This window comes from Condylura cristata, unplaced genomic scaffold (genome assembly GCF_000260355.1).
Source record: "Condylura cristata isolate star-nosed mole 26May11 unplaced genomic scaffold, ConCri1.0 scaffold00022, whole genome shotgun sequence".
NCBI classification, from domain to species: Eukaryota; Metazoa; Chordata; class Mammalia; order Eulipotyphla; family Talpidae; genus Condylura; species Condylura cristata.
In genome coordinates this window covers 23263281-23276220 of record NW_004567123.1, presented here as the reverse complement: position 1 = coordinate 23276220, position 12940 = coordinate 23263281, and the positions used below count along the sequence as shown (strand labels likewise).

Sequence of the window (12940 nt, the reverse complement as noted above, 5' to 3'; positions counted from 1 at the left end):
TTTTTTTTTTTTGTCTCTGTTTTTCAGGTTGGATAATTTCTATTGTGCTGTGTTCCAGTTCACAGATTCTTTCCTGTCCCATCCACTCTGCTTTTGCATACATCTGTCAAGTTCTTCGTTGTTTTTCAGTTCTAAAACTTCCATTCAGTTCTTCCTTATCTATATCCTCTATTTCTTTGCTAATAATTTGTTTTAATGTTTGTTTGAAGAACTTTCCCAGTTGCTTTTTTGAGCATTTTTTTTATAATATAGTAGTTTATTTTTACATCATTTTGTGCCTTTTTCCATCTCAGTTGTAATTCCTGTGGACTTCCTATCACCAAATCACCCATGTGCCATCACCAGAGTTTGAGCATTTTTTTAAAGATTTATTTATTTATGCATACAGAACTGGGGTATAGACCAGAGATGCAGGGGGTGGTGAGAGCATTCACCAGAGACAGTGAAGAGCAGAACAGGCTGACTGACAAAGTACACTGCTGAGAGGAGCAATGACTGAGACAGGAGAGGTCTGCCGCGCCATGTGGGTCAGCTCCCTGGTCAGGGATCGAATCATGCTGAAGTGGCTGTGGCCAGGTTCATAGTGCTGTGCTTTAACCTGTTGCACCACCAGGGAGGGCCCTTTTTTGAACATTTTTATTACAATATCTTTAAGGTCTTTCTTTTATAATCGAACATTTGTGTTCTCTTGTTATTAATCTATTGATTGTCTCTTCCAGTATAAGTGTGACTTTCATGGTTCTTTGTATGCCAAGTAATTTTGATTGAATGCTGAATATTTTTAACATTATGTTATGGGACTCTATGTTTTATATGATATCCCATGGGAGATGTTAAGTTTTGTTTTTGGCAGGGAACTGATCTGCTTAGGCTAAGGTCACAAATTCCAGCCTGCCTTCTGTGGGCTTTGGTTACAGTAAACAACTCAGCTTTCAAAGCCTTTGTAGTAATAACCAGATCTATCTCTTGGGAGTATCTCCAGCAGTCATACTGCCCAGTTCCTCATTGGATTCAAAGCTTTCTGTTCTCCTAGCCTCTGTAGATGCCATCAACAGGATCTTTTTTACTTATAATACATAAAACAGACAAAATCAAGTAAATGTGTATTCCTAGCCCCACTTCTGACAGGGCTAACAATATCACTGGATCCATTCTTTGACTCCAAAAATGAAGACTGGTGGGGAGCACTTTCTATCTCTAATTCAGTGAGGTCAGCAATACCGTAATATCAAAATCAAAAACACATGGAATTCCTAAAAAGAAGACTCTAAATCAGTAGCTCTCATGAATGCAGGTGTGAAGATCCTCAATGAAATATTAGCAAACCAAATCCAGCAGCATACAAAAAGAAATATTTCTGGGCCCTCCCTGTGGTGCAACAGGTTAGGATGCTGCCCTGCAAGCTAGCCACAGCGGCTTCAGTGTGAGTCTGATCCCCAGCCCCAGAGGTGACCCACATGGCGCAGCAGACCTTTCCTGTCTTGTCCACTGCAGTGTAAATCTGCCTGTTCTGCTCCCCACTCTTGATTCTGGTGAGTCCTCTCACCACCCCTGCACCTCTGGTTTGTACCCCATTTCTGTAAGCATAAAAACAAAATCTTAAAAAAGAAATTATTTCCAAAAACCAACCTTGTACCAGTAATGCAAGGTTGGTTCAACAAAGGAAAATTAGTCAATGTAATTACCCTATTAATAGAATAAAAGAAGAGAAAAAAAACAATCACCTCAATGGATGCAGAAAAGGCATTTGACAGAATTCAGCATTCTTTCATGATAAAAACACTCAACGGACTAGGAATAGAAGGGAACTTCCTTACTTAATAAAAGGCATCTCACCCACAACTAATATATATAATGGTATATCAGAAACACAGGTATGCCTGGTCTTATTACTTTTATTCTACATTGTACTACAGGAACTACTTAGAATGTTTAGTTAAGAAAAAGCAATAAGGGCCTACCTGGTGACGCCAGAGGTTAAGTCTCAGCACTATGAAGCTATTCACAGCCACTGCAGCAGGAGTTCGATCCCAGCCAGGGAGATGACCCACATGGCACAGGAGATCTAAATATATGGATACTCCATGCTCATGCTAGAAGACATACTGTTAAGATGGCAGTATTCCTCACAATATTTACAAAATCAAGATAGTCTATCAAATCACAAAAGCCTTTTTTGTTTTTTATAGAAACAAGCAGATCCTAAGATACATAATTACCCAGGATAGTCAAGGGATGCAGTGTAAAGGGGGCAAAAACAGAATTGGAGGACTCTTCAACTTCAAAACTTACATACGCAATAGTATTTGTGACAGTGTGATAGTGGCAGAGAGATTGACTTCCATCAATGTAATAAAATGGAGAGTTCAGCGATAAAGTCATACATTTATAGTCTATTGATTTTCAACAAAGGTCCCAATATGATTAAGTGGGAAAAGAATAGTTTATTGTGAATGGTGCTGTGGTAACTGGGTAGCCACAGGCAAAGAATTAAGTTGGACCCTTATGTTATGCCATATACAAAATTTAACTTAAAAAAGACAAAAACAAAAACCTAAATCTAACAGTTCATATTACAGAAATATGAAACGGCACAGCCACTTTATTAAACAGTTTAGGGGTTGCTCAAAAAGTTGAACATAGAGTTATGACGTGGCAAATCTCCTAGTTATGTATCCAAAAGAACTAAAAATGGACTCAAATACTTGTGCACCTGTTATTCACAATAGTCAAAAGGTAGAAACAACCCAAGTGTCCGTCAACAGATAGGATAAATGAAATGTGGTATGTCCATATAACAATTAGCAGTTAGAAATGAATCAAGTGCTGATTCATGCTACAGCAGAGGTGAACCTTAAAGGCGTCACATGTGCTAAGTGAAAGAAGACAGGTACAAAAGACCACATTTTATGTAATAACACCTCATGATTATCACCCATTCCGAAAATGACTAGAATAAACTATCCTACAATGCAAAAAAATGACTAGTGGACTCCAGAGACTAGGAGGAGGTGAAATGAGGAGTGCGGCTGCTTATGGATATGAGCTTTTGGGGGCTGTGTGATGATGCCGTTGTGAAGTTAGGTAATGATGATGGTTACACGACTCTATACACATGAAAATCTGAATTATAAGGGGAATATTCTAGTATATGAATTACATATCCATGTTTTTTAAAGGGGCAGAAATGAAAAAACTGTCATTGAAGTACTGAAAAGTAAAACTCATTTGCAAAATAAAAATCTCTTAATTTGTAAAATTAGTTTTATCCATCAGGGCACTTCTGAGAAGTCAAATCTGAAACTTTTCAGTTGCCCTGGATGTTTGGTAGCCTGTAGCTCTTAACATGTCAGAATGTATCTTACCGTCTACAGTTTTAAAATTTGAGAACATAATCGCACATCATAACTTAACAGTAACTGTTTTGAAAGGGCTTAGAATCTCATTTTTAATCCTGAAAAGCAAGCACATGAGAGTGACATGTCCAACTTCCTGCCCTTTGGGAGCATCAGCCCTGAATTCCCCGTGGACAGAGCCAGCGGCCTGACCCTGTTTCCGGAGGAGGCTGTGTGATCTACTCAGTCTGGCAGGTAGCAGCGTCATTCCTCCTGCAGTTAGTGCCAAGATGCGCACCCTGAGATCGGAACTGTTAGTATCTTATCTTTACTCACAGCAACTTCTCAGCCTGCCTCCAGAGAACAAAAATAAGCTTGAAAATAGTGCTGCCATCACAAGTCAAACATGAGTAAAAACACGTATTGTTGGTAGACTTACCGTCCCCTCAGCCCTGCCCTCCAGGCTTACAGCCCTCTGAGAGGGATGGGCACACCGTGTCCTCACCTGGAAATGAAGGAAAAGAGCTTCATAGGCAGCACCTAAAAGGTCATACAGCTTGTGGGCGACGGAGCCAACAACTGCCGTCCGTCTGCCCTCTTCCCTGTTCTCCTGCTGTCGCAGCATAAGGCCAATCTGTTAAGACAGTGCCCATCTTCTCCTCTTTGAAGATCCTAAGAACTCCCTGGAGAAGGATATTGGAAGACCAACATTCATAGCACTTGCCTCAGGGCATCAAGGACATTCACTGGGCATTAGGTCCCACTCAACATGCCACATAAGCTGAGTAGATAGATGACTTACTGTAGGGGATGAAACTGGTACCAGGAAGGCTGGTCAGCACTCTGGGCAAGAATGCTCATGAGTGGGGCCAGAATTCCTGGGGCTAGCAGAGGAGCAAGCAGGGGTAGTGCAGCCTTGGGCAGGAGACAGAAATTAGAAGTAGGACAGCAGCACGTAGGTGCGACAGTCCTGGGTCCCCAGCCACATGCACTCATCGGCTAAATGGCCGATAGTTACTATTCTGTTTGCTCATCCGCAAAATGGATAAACACAATGCTGCCTGGTGCCCATGGGCACTAAATGCCTCAAAAGTTAGAACTCAGCCTCTGGGCATGAGGGAGAAGGCCTATTTTCAAGCAGTAGACTTCCACTAGACAGCCAAGCCACCTGTCAAAGAGGAATCTGGGAAATTCTCCTAAGTTTAAGTTCCGTGACTCTTGAATGACTCTATGACAAGGACTGGCACTGACAGGATAGTGCCATAGTGAGAGACCCCAGGGACTATAAGAAAGTATGTCACAGGGCTCTGCCCTGGTGGTTGTCTCCACATTATGCAGAACCTGAGAACCCTGGGACCTGCTCCAGGCTGTGCACAGCTCCCTCAGGGGCAGAGTCAGCCCCTCCACATTGCACAGAAAGATGACATTATTATGTCAGCCATAGTCAGAACAAGCCAAAGACAGACTGCCGATACTGTCTCTCTTCGCCTGTCTGCCCTGCCTCTTGAGACATGTGACAGAAAGAGCAGGAAGCTGGCTCTTCTTTAGAAGAACCTACCCACACATGCCTGTTTCTTTCACTTAACTGGCTATGGGACCTTGTATGCCCTTCAGATGACGGGGCCGCCAGGGCTTCTGCACTTTACCTTGTGGCCTGTGAGTACTTAGTAGACACTTACCTCACCTGTGACATTATCTTTCAGCTCTGTGCTGTGTGTCTAGAAGACTTCAAGCCTCGAGATGAGTTGGGGATTTGTCCATGTAAGCATGCCTTCCATAGAAAGTAAGTATTGATTGGTGTGGATTCAAAGGGACCGGAGTTTGAGACATGTCCAGCTTACCTATGGGCTCCGGGGCATGGCCAGACAAGTTGCTGACCTCAGGATTGGTCTGTAAAACGTACACACACCCCCACCTGCTGGGTGGGGTGTGTGTACGTGACATCTGGCAGTATCAAGGTGGTGGAACATGACCACCACAGCAGGACTGCAGGCAGAGGGCCAGACAAGCCCACACCTCCTTAAGTCCAGCTGTAAACAGCTACTCAACTGGAATTTTCCAGTAAGAGCTCCATTACTTGAAATCAAAATAAAGTCTAAACATAAATGGCAGTGTAGGGCTGTCCGTTCCCCCTTCCCGCAGAGATATTAATATTCCCTTCTCTTGCTATTCTGTGCTTTAACATTAGAAAACTGTGCTGCTTCCTTCGTCCTGCTCATTGTACTTTTGAGAAATCACGGTTAGCTGAGGGTAAGGCATGCTGATTATGGCTTCTTGGTACCTTCTTTGGAAAGGCAGAGGCTCTGGTTCCTCCTTGGAGCCCAGCTTTTCTCTCCCTTTCTCTCTCTCTCACACACACTAACATCAGAGGTGTTCATCTGGCAGGGCAGCAGCAAGGTGTGGGCAGGGGTGTCAGAAGCATGGGGCTGACATCCTGCCTCCCTGCTGTGTGTCTCCTTCTGCAGGTGCCTTATTAAGTGGCTGGAGGTCCGGAAAGTGTGTCCACTGTGCAACATGCCAGTTCTGCAGCTGGCCCAGCTGCATAGTAAGCAGGACCGTGGACCCCCACAGGGGCCCCTCCCTGGGGCAGAGAACATTGTATAGTTCATCAAAAGTCGAACTGTTGCGGTCCGACATCCGCGTGGAGCCAGAAGCAGCACGAGCGGTCTCTGCGTTGGCTGTTCTACCTGGGGCACCAGCTGCCACTTCCTTTGCCTCATGAAGAACTCTTGGGCCAACTGAGCTTGGAACCCAGACATCTGGGTCTAGTGACAACCAAAGCACTCTGACACTCTCCACACCAAGGAGAGGAGTTAGTGAGCCCGGGGGTTTGGTTCAAGAAACTTTATGAGGTCTCTCGCTAACTTCATTAGACTCTGTCTCCCAGACACTTTTCTCCATGGTAAGGTGAATCCTTACCAAGCAGAAGGGAAGATAAACACAAGTGTCAGAGAAGGGAATTTAAGGGCAGGTCCTTAGCACCACTTCCCCCCGAGGACAGAGGAGCTTCTACAGACCGTGCATGCCTTTGCAGCAGCAAACCCTCCCGGCACCCCCGAGCCAACGAAAACCAGCGGTTACCTCAGCCAAAGCATGACCAGTCACCAGTGGTTGGTGAGGCAACGCCAACAGGCTGTTCATGTTACGTTCCTTTGATAAGGCCAACTTGGAAACCGAGCACTTTGGTAAACACCAGAGCAGCAGTTTCCCTCACCACCATCCCTCCTACAAGTTCACCAGTTTATCAAATCGTCTGAGCTAAAAACATTAGCTGTATGTGGAAAGGCCTAGTCAGAAGCCATTTCCTCTTATTTACCCCTCCTCAACAGTGGGGCACAGCCAGGCCACCCATGAGGAGCCCCAGCATGGGGTGAACCTGAGCCCATGCTGTCATGCTGTCCGAGGACCTAGGGAGCCCGGTGCTGTCCACTCCCCACGTCCCAGTGCGGCTCAGGGTCTTGGCCGGCTGCCTCGAGGATGTGCACGTGAGCCCTTCACACAGGTCCAGGAACAGCATCTGCAGACGGCCAGTCCTGGCCCAGCGTGCTGAGAGGAGAGTGCTGGCCCCCACCCTTCCCTTGCTCAGTCCCGTCCCCGGCCCTCTTCTTGCCCTGTTTCAACTTAAGAGAAAATGCCTATCATTGGCTTTTTAACAACTTAAAAGTATCCCAAATAAGACCCCGGTAAGTGAAGCCGGAATCCACTTGAACTGTAAATAGTTCCAGAAGCTCCAGCAGGGCTGTGTACCCAGTGGCGTGTGCCTCAGTGTTTGGACTCGGATAACTGATTCCTTATAGGAGAGAAATGCATGCTGCTCTTTGGTTCTTTCTGTCCAGTTTTTCTAGAGACAACTCGGAGTCTGTTAGGATTCATGGATATTGTATAAATTAGCTACCTGAAGCAGCAGTGGGTCAGGTAGAAAAGTCATGTTCTTTAGCCCTGCCCTCTGCCACCTGTCCCAGGCCCAGAGGCTTCCCCAGCCCACAGGTGTGGGTGAGGTGGTTTCCTGTTGGAAATTCAGGCTGAGAGAGTGTTTTGCTGCTCTGTTCATAGCATGTTTCCGGGAATTTTTTTCTGGAGCCCAACCTCTACCTTCTTAGAATGGGAAAGGAAACCTGTCCTGGGCTCATGTGGTTGGGTCAAAAGAGAAGGGGAATTCTCATTCACCTGGAAAAGTGCTGGGCAGAATCCAGTTTGGAAAATTACAAATCAAGTTAGTCCGAATTGGCTATTCCACGTGTGCATCCACTCGTAGTTGGGCCGGACTGCTGCTCACACACGGCTTGGGAGGTCTGCAGTGTCTGCAAGAAAGTTAGCCTGCGTGGCACTGTGGAAGGAACTGTCTGTATACTCCTGTCACTGTGTTGTTTGTGGTACAATAGTTGAGTGCTGCACAGCACCCCATTTACAGTAAAATGTGAGCAATGAAGGAACAGGCTTGCTCTGGACAAGCCTCGTTAATGTCCAACACCCACCGCTGTCCATAGAGTAGCCTTGGGACAAATGTCATCTCTTCATGTGGGTTCCTGCAGAAAAATGTGTGCTCCCTACCGCGCATTATTTTAATTCACAGCTTTTGTAGGACTAGTCTTTCAGTTGCAGGCTTTGTCCCTCTGTATCAGCACCAACCTCACCAACTCCTTGCATTTATAGGAAAGCAGATTAACTAATCACACTGTGTCACAGCTAAAGGCAAGTGAGGTGGTTGGTGCTAGCACAGAACAAGGAGCACAAAGTCAGGTAGTTCCAGCCATCAAGACGAAAGCAGAGAAGGTGGTCTACTCTCCTCAGGCGCCATCACGGATCGGCTTTGATCCATGGGGTGCCTCTGACATGACCTCAACATGTGAATGTAGGGGGCTTTTGAAAATGCTGCTTCCCCACTGGGGTGGGGTAGGGTGGGGCCGAACACTGAAGTGGGATGTCCACTCCCCCTGGGCTTGGTGTCCTGCTGCAGTGTGGCCAACATTCTCAGTCATGACTGATGCTGAGGAGCATGAGTGGAGTGCAGCCACTGCCCGCACCTGCGTAACTGACTGCTGGCCTACTTCAGCGTCTGGTTAAAACCAGGTGTGTGGAAGGACAGTTAAATCTCTACCCAGAATTTTCTTTTAAGTGAACTGAGGCTTATACCTCAGTGACACTGGTGAGGCTGCCCTGTCCACATCTTCAAGTTTGTGACCTTTGTCAGCTTTTAGTGGGGGGGGGGAGAACTGAGTGATGACATGGTGACTTTGTCTTCAGTGTCTTAAGCAGCTCAAAGTTTGGGTGAAGTATGTTGTATGGTTAGTGGAGCAGAATGCAGGCCCCACATGGACACAGGTAGCAGAATCATTACCTAGCTGCAGAGGTGACCCTGGATCAGCCTGGCCCGATGCCTGACTTTAGTGCTGGCACTAGGCTCTGTTGTCTGCTGTTTCCTTTGCACATGACTTGGCAGGCCTGTCCCTAGGAGGTAAATTCCTGTGGCCTGTATTCTTCTAGCTGGGGAGCAGGACAAGTCAGACATGACCAGTGGCTTGAAGCCTCAGCCCACGCTGAGGAGTGCAGGGCCCTCCCTTCACAGGCCAAATACTCTGTTCTCAGCAAGTCTTGACATAAAGATCCTTTTCCTCAGTGCCAAGCTCCTTGCATCCCTAAACCCTGTCCCTTCCCACAGCCTCACTCCAAAGCATGTCATCTCCATGGTCTGAATCTGCTCTGAATTTCTCTGTACAAGTCTAGTGACTTTTCAGAAAGGTTTCCTGGGCATTTTGAAACAGGCACAGGGAGGCAACCGAGAGCTCTAGGCAGAGTGTGCTCAGTAACCTGCCACTTGTCAGCTACATGCCCTCCTGCAGGCTAACCTCGCAAAGCCAATACCCTAATCAGACCCCTTGGGTTGTAATGTGACCTTACTGAATCTTGAGAGAATCAGTCACCTCATCCAGCAGGCCTGGGATGCCGGGTGCCGTTGCTAGGTGACACCATGCAGGTTCCTGTAGGAGCCACCCCACCCCAGCCTCAGCCTCCTGGGGAGCGGGCCCTTTCCCCAGGGGTCTCTCTTCACCTGGCTCCCTTCCCCTTTACCTTCCCCCACATCCCAATCACATCCACCTGCCTTTGACCACAGTGTTCCCTAGTTCGGTTGCTCAGTGCTGAATATTCCTTTAGTATTCTTAATAGGTTATCCCTTTACATGACTCTCAAGCCATGGAAAATGCTTGTCCATGTTGGTCTTCCTTGCATCCAAGCAGCTTCTCACCTGCTGTCAGTTTGCTCATTGCGCTTTCAGGGACCACTTCTGCATGTACAAGTAAATACATACATGTGTACACACACGTGTAAGCTTTTCTCCTTTCTGCTCATGTGATACCAGACTCTTCATGTGGGAAAAACCACCTGAGAAGTCGGAATGCCTACAAAAGGTGAGCCCAGGACTGGGAGGTATTTTGGAATCTTTCCTTTTCAGTAACCTATTGACTGCAGTGTACCACAATCCTAGCTTCTATACAGAAACTGCAGCCCCTCCCTGACCCTTGCCAGATACCAGGTAATACCAAAGCGAACTTTTCAAGCAAGCTTCTGATGTGTGACACTCAAGCACAGGAGGGGCCGCCCCTGCAGGGACCTGGACACCCAGGTGCTCGCCATCTTTACCCAGTTCAAGTCACACCCAACAGTGACTTCTGGCTACAGCTGTCAGGGCGTCTCTGGTCAGCGCTTGTTTTTGAGGCAAGTTTGAGAAACAGTAGTAACTGAAGGCTGAGGCAGCCTAGCTCACCAGGCAGATGTCTGACGCGCCATCTTGGGATTAACCAGATCCACCGACCTGTCTGAGTCCATCCATCTGCGCTTCCTCCTCTCTGCTCCTGATGCACACCACTCATTTTCTCTTCACTTAGCAACATTTCTCTCCATTTAGCAACAAATTACTCCACCAGTAATCTTATATTTTTAAAGAAAATTCATTTTGCCCCTGCAGATTAAAGTAGCTTCCTCTAGGCAGCCCTGAGGGGAGGAGGAGGGACTCCAGCCTTAGTCCTCACCACCTCTCTGTCATGCACCCAGAAGCAGCCCAGGGCGCCCCAGGATTAAGAATACAACTCACCTCTGGTCTGAAACTTGACAAGGAACTGCACGTGAAACCTACCCATCACCGGGCCCTTACCCAATAGACTTGCCATTGGTCGTGAATAACTGTCTTGAGCTTGTATGATTCTGGTGGAATTTGCAGTTGAAAAAGGAAAATCGCCTGTACTAGACTAGTGAAGACTCCCATGTGCCATGGACTGTTTCTATTTGAGTGAGATTATCAGGGAAAATGGGATTTGTGCAGTGAATGTTACTGTCCTAGTTCAGCTTCACAGACCAAATTATTACATGATGGCAAGTTTTCTTGCTTAGACCACGCATCTGTATGTCTGGTTTACCATTCCGTGCTCTCCTCTGTGACTATATGACCTGAGCACACCCTCTGCTCCAGAACACAAGCCCCGAACGGGGACCCCACCAGCATCCAGAGGCTGGCCTGGCCTGAGCTCCTCTCCACTCCCTGCGCAGGTAAGGAGGCTGGAGGGGCTGTGCCTCCAGTCAGCTGTGCAGTCCCGTCTGCCCCCCCACCCCAGTCCCAGTAGTGCTGGTGGGTGCTAGGATGCGCCCCCACAATGGCCCTGTCTTCCAAGAGTGCTCCTGATAACTCATCTCTGGATCATTGCCAGGAAGGGGGTAGTTTCATCTTGTAGTTCAGCTCATCAGGATTTAATCACAATTACTAGAGGTTGTGTAACTCCCTCAAAGTTTATGAAATGCTGAGCCTCAGGTTTCATAGACATTTGTACACTAAGAATTCTGCAGCAGAATATTTTTAAACATTCGCAGTTTTTGTAAGCTATATTTTTGTATATTTAATTGCTATTTTAAAATTTTAATGCATTTTTTTGCTAATTACTCGTTTTTAAGAGATATAACATGCATGTGATCGACTTAAACAAATGTAAATAAAAAGCAGATTTTGAAAATACTTTGTGTTGTGCCTATGGCCCCGAGCTCAGGAGCCTGCACCACTTAGCCATTTAGCAAGAACTAAAATGCCAAGGTGAATGGATCTGATGGAATGGAGCTGGTTACCAGCATCAGGTGACTGTAATGGAGGTGCTTCTGGACTAGCACCTCCTGTGGTGGGGTGCAGGTGGCGGTGAGTGCACCAAGGTGTGAGAAAGCAGAGAATGGCCCCATCTACCTCATAGGCCTCGAGGGCGCAGACACAGCTGGACAGAGCAGCAGTCTCCTGAAGGTGGACAGCAGGGCTCAGAGGGATTAAAGTGGCAGAACTAGCCTACACCCCACACTCTAGCTTACAGCCCAGGACTGAGCATACCAAATGTGTCGAGAAAAATCACCTCGTTCCAAAGCTGTCCTGTGGCAGCTATTGGATGGCGCTCCTCACTAGACCCTCCAAGTCACCTACTGCCGCACCTTCAGGGAATCCGCTGCTCTCATGGCCATTCGTGGCCCTGGGCCCAAAGCAGGACCCTCTTAAGCCTCTTAATGCCCGTGCCTGGAGAGCTCTTCTCTCCCGTCCCTTGTAACACCCCTGCCAGCCCCCCGCCGCCACCCCCAGCACTCCTGTTTTCCCTAGTTGCTTCCTTCTCTGCCCTTCTGTTCTCATTGTCCTTGTCGCTAAAACCTCACCGTCACGCTCATCTTGCCAAACCCAACTGCCTATTTGATACAGAATCGGGCAGTCCAAAAGCAGGTCTTCCCTCCGAGGTCTACATGCCCTCACAGAACCCCCACACACCACATTCTACTCACATGGCAACCGTCATCTCTCCAGTCCATCTAGATTTAGGTCAGGACCAAGAACACCGCCTCTAGGGGCAGGAAGGGCTCCCTGCAGCGGAGAGCAGACAGGAAGACAAGCACTCAGACAGGACTGGTAGTGGAAGACACAACTGGTAGTGGTTGTAACCAGGGTGCTGCCAATGTGATTGCAGGTTTACACGCAAGGCTGGAGGTAAGCTGGTAGGTGCGGGGACGATGCCAGCACAGGTGCTGGACAAGGACAGGCCTCCCCAGAGAGCAGCTGGCTCTGGCTTCTTCCCTGCTGCTTTATCCAGACCTGTGAAGTCACCTGCCTTGAGACAGCCGGGAGGATCTAGGTAGTAAAGGGCTTGAGATGCACAACTATGGCACCAGCGAGGAGGTGGTGGCACTGTCTTTGGCGATCGTGGTAGGAAAGGAGGTGCACCCACAAGGTAGGAAGATGCGTGGATGAGGGTTGTGGGTCAGGGCTGGAGGTGACTCAGGAAGCTGGGGGTGAGGGGCCGGGAGGGGCAGCAACGTGTAAGTCTGAGCTACGCCATCTCACCGCTCCCTACAGTATCCAGGCCTGCGCGGCCAGCAGCAGTAAACCGCAGCGCCTATCCCTTCCAGGGCTGACCCGGCAAAGGGCCCTGGCCTATGCTGCCCCCACGCGGCCGACACCGGGAGCGCGGAGGAAACGAGACATCCGGGAGCGGCGCGCCAGCCCCTAGCCCCGCCTTCCTTGGAGACAGCCCCGCCCTCCTGTGTCCTAGCAACCTGCCTTCCCACGGAGGGGGGCCACTCTGCTCCCGCACCTG

At 48.1% G+C, this 12940-nt stretch overlaps 1 protein-coding gene across 2 annotated transcripts in view; it reads left to right on the top strand.

Moving 5' to 3' along the window:
• RNF24 (ring finger protein 24) overlaps positions 1-12847 on the top strand; it is a 41152-nt gene extending 28305 nt beyond the window's left edge. For both annotated transcript variants that reach the window (XM_004687370.2, XM_012728233.1), the window contains 2 exons: positions 5039-5118; positions 5801-12847. In XM_004687370.2, the coding sequence (XP_004687427.1) occupies positions 5039-5118; positions 5801-5939 (219 nt within the window). In that variant the 3' untranslated portion in view covers positions 5940-12847. The remainder of the gene's footprint in view (positions 1-5038; positions 5119-5800) is intronic.
• Positions 12848-12940: the final 93 nt, after the last annotated feature.